Source organism: Capsicum annuum, chromosome 10, assembly GCF_002878395.1.
Source record: "Capsicum annuum cultivar UCD-10X-F1 chromosome 10, UCD10Xv1.1, whole genome shotgun sequence".
NCBI classification, from domain to species: domain Eukaryota; kingdom Viridiplantae; phylum Streptophyta; class Magnoliopsida; order Solanales; family Solanaceae; genus Capsicum; species Capsicum annuum.
Genome location: NC_061120.1, coordinates 138,281,632 through 138,289,299, shown reverse-complemented (window position 1 = coordinate 138,289,299; position 7,668 = coordinate 138,281,632). Strand labels below are relative to the sequence as shown.

General features: G+C 36.2%; 1 protein-coding gene across 1 annotated transcript; it reads right to left on the bottom strand.

Annotated features, from left to right (window-relative positions):
* Positions 1-2,954: 2,954 nt before the first annotated feature.
* Positions 2,955-7,175, bottom strand: LOC107845414 (probable serine/threonine-protein kinase PBL8). Its single transcript, XM_016689712.2, has 5 exons — positions 6,756-7,175; positions 6,184-6,663; positions 4,812-4,948; positions 4,542-4,665; positions 2,955-3,651 (listed from the first exon to the last, which is right to left on the bottom strand). Exons 1-5 carry the CDS (start codon positions 6,811-6,813, stop codon positions 3,170-3,172), a joined length of 1,281 nt encoding a protein of 426 aa, XP_016545198.1. The 5' UTR covers positions 6,814-7,175; the 3' UTR covers positions 2,955-3,169.
* Between the last annotated feature and the right edge of the window lie 493 nt (positions 7,176-7,668).

Below are 7,668 nucleotides of genomic sequence, written 5' to 3'. Positions count from 1 at the left end.
GACTGTAAGCACCGTGTGACGCCCAGGGTGTACTCTCTGGGTGGTACACATCTGTTACAACAGATGAGTCATCTGTTGAAAGTCAAAACAGGTCTTGCTAGTAGTTTGATTTCTTCCAATAGATGATTTATCTGTCGCAATAGATAGGTCATCTGCTGAAAATATTTTTGTACTGTGTTGTATTTGTTAAATGTCTTATTACTTTTTTCAATGATGTACAAATTAATTATAATTTTTTTTCTCTTGTTCAACAGTTGTTGGATCATAAACGAAAATATATTTTATATAATAAATAACATATATTACCAACTAAAATGAGTTAAAATTTTCAAGTTCATAATTAAATCAACAACAAGACTATTTACTAGTACAACAATCATGGAGCATTTTCATCCGGGCATGTAATTCTTTTGTGGCCAATTTTTTCTTATTGGAAATGATTCTCGGACTCCATGCCTCTTCTTCATTCGTCTTCTATTCAATTTACTTGGATCAATATATGGTGGAGGTATTTCTCTCTCTATAATCTCCACATGAATAATTTAAGAATATTCAGGAGGCACCGAAATATTATTCTCACAATATGCAATTATGTATTTTTTTCACCAAATAATATAGAGATGATTACTCATTTATCTGATTTTCAAATTGTGCACCATATTGGGCTCGGAGTGCTACCATAGCGTGTGGACAAGGTATTTTGTCCAAGTCAAAAACTCTACATGTACAAGTTCTTCTTTGAAGATCAACCATGACAACATCACCATGACTGGTGATACTGAACTTGTAGTTGGCTATTTGATGTGCCAATAACTTATTGTTTGAATTACCGTACTTTGATATTTATTTTTCCATAACAACATCACTTTGACAATCAACATTAATTGTTATTGAATCCTCCATTAATGATATCTAAAGAAATGTGTTTAGAATATTAATAATGATAGAATAGTAAAGTTGAGTGGCTATGTACAACAGCAAAATTATATGCACTATCATTGTCCCAGAAGATAAGCACTTGTTGCAACAGTTAACTCATCTACTGCAGCAGATGACCTATCTGCTGGGTGCATGTTTAAGACCAGTAGCTCAATTCAACAAGTAAATTATCTACTGCAACAGATGACTCATCTGTTGCAATAGCTAAATCATCTGTTGCAACAGATAAGTTAACTGTTGGAAATACTTTAACAGTAGTGGAAACAATCCAACAGTTGTTGTATTCATATACAAGAGGTGTTGGATACACTAGTGAAAACTGTTGAAAAAGCAATAGATATACCAAATGAGAAATTAAATTAAAAATCATTAATTTTACTTAACAAAATCACCTATAAGTAATGTCCACTGATATACAAACAAAATTGGCTCAAAAAATTTGGTTCAATAGTAGTATTAGCGGCAGCTACAACAACAACGTAACGACAAGCAGCAGCAGCAACGGCGGCGGCGGCGGCAGCGACAGCATAAGAAGAAGAAGCAGAAGCAACAGAAGAAGAGGAGGAGGAAAGCAGCAGCAACAACAACAACAACAACAACAATGGAAGAAAAGAAATGAAGAGAGAGAAAGGGAGGAGAAGAAGCGTAATTTTTTCCCTTTTTTTTAGTTTTAGAGTTTTATGTAAATGGACCAAATCTCAAAACTTGGGGATATAAAATTTATTTCCTTAATCCTTAATCTTTAAATAGTCACCCGCACTCAATAATTAAGACTTGAGTTACCTACACTCAATTTTAAAACTTTCGTGCCATCCTTAATTCAATGTCCCAAGTATTAATTGTCATAGTAAGTATTTGTAAGTTGTTCCTCTTTTAAGAGTTCTGAAAAATGCATGTCAAGAAATGCTTAATCATCTCTTGTAATCCAATGTATAATTAAAAATTTTCAACAAAAAATATTTATTATTTTATAAAATCCTTAGTAATTTATATATTTGTATTTTTGTTTTCCTAGTTATGGATATCCCTTATGATTTTCAAAGCTAATCGCTTAACACCCTAATAAAATTAAAATACACTCAAGTTAATATTTTTGTAGATCATATTATAGGGATGTAACTGTTGATTTTAAGATACATGAGGTTTATCTATCATGGAGTCATTTAATTTGTGTAGGATTTTCATCGTATGGGGTGTAAGTACTCACAACAATAATATCACAAGTGGAGTTCAAAGAGGGTCAGATGTATGCAAACCTTACCACATTCATTGAAAGAGGTAGCTAAGGCTTAAGAGAAACTATTTCCGTAAGACTCTCAACTCAAGAGAGCGTTTGATTTTGATTTTAATAGAGATGAATATATCCTTGAGTCATTGTATTTGTGTAAAATTATCTTTAACATAAAGGGCATAAGTACTTGATTTCAAAATACAACATACCCCGTAACATTTATGTTGAGTCGTATTCTAACGGGGTATGCTGAACTTACCCCTTACATTAAATATGTATTCGAGGAAACGAAGAGAAACTGTGATGAGGAAGAGGTGTCAGATCCCTGTGGATGTCATTCTTTTGGTATTCATAATTGGAGTAAAATAAAGGGACGGACAAATTATCTATGGGGGTTCAAACCACGTATCAGGCTCTCTGAAATTCTCAGTTATTAAAAAAAGAAAAAAGAATTACTATCATACTAGCATGAAACTAACTTTCAAATTTTTGCATCAGTCATCACATTTTGAACCAAAATTTGGGAAGTAGGAAACTTCAGAGGAAAAAGGTGGAAGGAGATGTTTATAACACATCTGCTTCTTCAGTCTTGGCGATAACAACATACTCAATCTAATCCAACAAGAGGGATCTAGGGAGTAAGCACGTCGACCTTACCCCAATCCTGGAAGGGTAATCGTCAGTCTTAACAAAAGATCAAATGGATCCCGCTTGTCCACCTCTGCTTTCATCGTGGGATAATATATGTGTATAGATAAAAGTAAAATTGAACTAGCACTAGTACTTACCCAAACACACATTCAATTCTTCCATTAGGCAATAATGAAGGGAAAAAAAGGGAAAGAAGCAAAAACTGTGTCAGCAAATTGCTCTTCACCTTGTACAGATTTGCCCATTTAAGAACCACAACAAGCTTAAAAGACTATACTTTCTCCTGCAATTTACATCAAAGTATAGAACAGCAGCACACCCAAACTACATTCAATTATGTCACGTTCCTTATCTAACACGGCATGCTGCAGGGCCACCTGGGGAACAGTTTGGGTTGGGAGACCGACAACCAGCTGCAGTACCAAGAGAGCTACCATAACGGTGATGTGTTCTGTAATCTGGGACCCTTCCTATGGCAAATCGAACACCGGTTCCAGTTGATGAGGCTTCATTTCTACTTCCACCGCTTGATTGTAGTGGCTCTAAAGTTTCAACCACATCACTCATCAAGGGTCTTGCTTTGGGGTTTTGGCTCAGGCAATAGTATGCCAAACTGCAAGCCTTTTGCGCTGCCCTCACCGAGTACTGATTATCTAATCTAGGGTCTATAATCTGCAGCAATTTTCTCTTGTCGTTAAGCTTTGGCCGAGCCCAATCAACTAGATTTTGTTCCTTACTTGGTCTGGTCTTGTCAACAGACTTCCTTCCGGTCAATAGTTCTAGGAGTACTACACCAAAACTGTAAACATCGCTTCTTGCAGTAAGGTGTCCTGTGTCCACAACATGTTACACAACTTGTGTCAGGTATACCAAACATCAAATAGTACTTACACAATGATCCCTAATTTTGCCTCCCAAATTTGGATTAAAATATATACATCAGACAGATTGAGTACTGGTAGGATACTTCATACAGTTACATGTCAATAAATTTGAACTTTAGGATCTTAGATCAAGAGTCAGATATGTCCATAGTTCTCCAATGGGAAACAATGATATGTGTTGATCATATGGAATCTTCTTCAGGAACCGACACCAATACTATTGCGCAGATAGAGCACTGACTTCAACACCAGACAAAAATCTAGTTTGGTTTTTGAAGTACTGAAGCACCAAAATGGTTATAGTAGAATAGAAGGTTCTGGAAATATCTTAACAAGTTACACCTTTATCCGAAAATGCTGTCGATGGAACCTAAGTTACTTTTAGTCGTCCCTTTTATATTTTCCAGGTAAAACAGTACTTGGGAACCATCCTGGATCTATCATAAGAAACTAGCATGATAAAATCTCTGCGGAGCTAGAGTCATGTGCTGAAAATAGTATAGAGCTTCTACGAACCAGCCCAAGAAGGGGCAAGGGTTCTTGAATCCACAATTGGAACAGATTAATACTGTACTTTTTCTTTGGATTGAATAGCCTTAACCCGATTAAGATCTTCAATTGACTTCAGAGGGTGGTAGCAGAACACAAATCTACATACCACAAGCAATAAGTTCTCTTATTTTTTACATGTAAGCTGTTTCTTTATCAACTCTTTATTTTTCTCTTTTCCAACTTTGGATTGTTTAGAGCATTGTAGTTTTAAGTCCGAATTGGATAATCAAACAAACCAGTCATAACCCTTTTTTGGAGGATTGGGGAGCAGGGTTAGTACTTACCAGTCATAACATATTCCGGAGCTGCATAACCATAGGTACCCATCACCCGAGTTGAGACATGAGTCTCGTCACCTTGTGGCCCTGCTTTTGCAAGCCCGAAATCAGATAGTTTGGCCGTATAATCCTGCAATCACTACCAATCTCATGTTATTCCAATCAAGACAAAGGGATATACAGAAAAACCAAAAAAGAAATAGGGGAAAACAAGAAACGGTAAAACCGGAGAAAATCAAGTGATTACATAATGCAAGTCCTGGAAGTATGACTTACAGAATCCAATAATATATTCGAGGTCTTGAAATCACGATATATAACTGGTCTTTCTGCATTATGAAGGAATGCAAGCCCTTTAGCTGCTCCAAGAGCAATCATCATTCTTGTGGCCCAAGATAATGGAACAGTAGCCCCTGAAAGCCTCAAGAAACACCACAACTTAGTAAGCAAGACCAACATTTATTTCCTTGGAAGCCATAAGAATATAATATCATCATTCATCAGCTTGAAGCCGAGAAGATTTGTTAATTAGGTTGAAGTATCACTGATTCGAAGCGCCAATCACAAAAGTCAAGCATGTTATCCAAACAGAGGCGCACATACAATCAATGGCACCGCTAATCCTCTTTTCTGGCACTGTATTATTCATAGAGCTAATTGTTGCTCTTTGTGCAGCAACACAAGATTTTCCAATTAGATGCATTGCTGGTGGGTTTTACAGGTCTCTTATATTAGAGGTTAGCTAAATTTGTCCTTAGCATTTCTGTAACATTAAATAGAAGACTAGTAGAGTTAGTAATGTGATTCCAATAATAGTATAACTAAGCCTGAAAATTAAGATGATCTCTCAAAATTTACGAAGTTCATCTTCTACAACTATAGAATCTCACATATTTCTTAGGAGCTACATCATTTTCCGAGTGGTAAAAAGCTCGACCACGACAGGTGAAACTGTTGGTATATCTCTAAAGGATCAGGCTGAAGCAAGCAAATGACATCATCAACGTAGCATCATGCAGTGGTTGAACCTCCACCATTCAAGATACTTGAAGCATGAGCTAAAGAAACTCTGATCTCTTCATTCAACACAATCCATGATCAAAGACTTAGGAGACCAGAAAAGACACTACAGACAAGAGATTGGAGGCTCAAATATACCACCACAGGGACTCAAGTTTCCACTTTTGTTGTCCCCACATGAATATTAAGGAATTACGCCTGCTGCATCATGGAGCTCAAACTTGAAAATCTTACACATGGACTGATGAAGATAAGCGTACCCATTTTTATTGTTTTTTTCTAGGGGGAAGGGGGTAAGTTGCTAACAGTTGTTCTTGAGTTGAAAATTTCATATCAGTTTTAATCTAATAATGTTGCTTATGACATGAGATAACTGTGTATAAGCAGTTTATTCTAAGGTGACATAAGCAATGACAATAGAGGCAAAGTTACATAGGGATAACAACAATGCAGAAGCCAATATGCAGTAGGCTAACCAAATATAACATGTACTTGAGATTGTCACTCGTGCACCTAAAGATATCATAGCAATGTTTTAAGCACCATCTTATTCAGTAAACATAGTAGAAATTAAAAAACCATCAAGTTAGTCATGACATAATGCAGCAAAACAAGAGGAACAACATACTTCGGAAGAGATGATTTTCGAGGCTTCCTCTGAACATGAACTCATAAACGAGCAAACGATGGTCATCCTCACAGCAATATCCAATCAATTTGACAAGATTAGGATGCCTAAGCTGTCCAAGAAAGTTAACCTCAGTAAGCCACTCCCTGTGTCCTTGAAGTCCCTCTTTATTAAGGACTTTAACAGCAACCGGGAGAGACTTAAGTCCAACACGGACATTTTCATCAATGTAGCCCTTGTACACAGTTCCAAAACCACCCTCACCAAGTATATAATCAGATCGGAAGCTTTTAGTAATTGTTTCCAGCTCAAAAAGAGTGAAGGCAATTATGTGAGTATACAGAATAGCATTCTTTCTAAAATCCTCTAAGTTTCTCGGAGTCGAAGGATCACTCAGATCTGAAGTAGAGCGACTATGACTGTGCTTCTTCGAGTCAGCACCTATTCTGCTTGCCAACGATATCCCTTGTTGATGCTGAACTGCAGTATCAAACACAAAAAAGGAAATTATGGTCAAGAGATATTTCAAATTAATAGTGAAAACAGATCTGATAAATCAGAAAAGAAATAACCTTGATGATGAGCGTTGGAGACAACAGCAGATTCTTCTCTAGTACCACAATTGCCCATTTGCTACGTTCTTGGGTTTGTTCTCATAGTTAATCTTACCCTCTTCAAATTACTTAAACAATGTCACACTTTTAATACGGTAAGACTAGACAGTCAAAAAAGTAGGAGGAAGAAAACCTTTATAACGCTGACAAGCACGTTGTGGGGGTGGGGGTGTATGTTGGAGATGAAAGGAAGTGGATTAGTGATACACCAACTTTGATGGGTATTTGTGCTGGCTGCTTTAAAAGGGGAGGATAAAGTCCAAATAAACAGTGGTGCAGTGTGCTACACATACTTTCCCAGTCGGGGCCAGTCCCCCCATATTGTATTTGTATATTTAATCCTAAAAATTACAATAAAGATGTATGCGCGTGCTTCACGAACCCTACCCTGCCCTGCCCACCGTAAAAGTTCATGCGGAATACATATTAAACTAGTCGACAACAGAGAGTAGAGCTCGATAGAGGCAACGTGCAGAGGTTGTTTTTGATACATACCGGGTGGAAGATTTAAAAGTTTGGATATTTTGAAGGTTCAAATATGTATACTAATACTCAAAAATTTTGAAGTTTCGTCTAAAAATTAAATCACTCGTCTGTCTTCTTGATTTTATTAGTGTTTTCTCATCTTATTTTAATTTTTATATATATTAATTAGTGTTTTCCCATCTTATTTTAATTTTTATACATTTTATTTATATAATTATACCGATTCTATATGGGGTTTAATGGGTGTCGGAGCACCATAATCTTGAATCTAAGTCCACCTTGGATATTCATCTCAATAAAAAAAAAAAAATCAAATCAATATAGAGAAAGAAATAATGAAAATGAAAATGTCATGTTAAAAATTATTATAAACACTTTGACAGAT

Coding starts and splice junctions, on each gene's coding strand:
- LOC107845414 (XM_016689712.2), bottom strand. CDS start 6,813: ATGGGCAATTGTGGTACTAGAGAAGAATCTGCTGTTGTCTCCAACGCT. Junction 4,949..6,183: donor CGAAAATCATCTCTTCCGAA/GTATGTTGTTCC, acceptor TGAGGCTTTCAG/GGGCTACTGTTCCATTATCT. Junction 4,666..4,811: donor CGAATATATTATTGGATTCT/GTAAGTCATACT, acceptor TAGTGATTGCAG/GATTATACGGCCAAACTATC.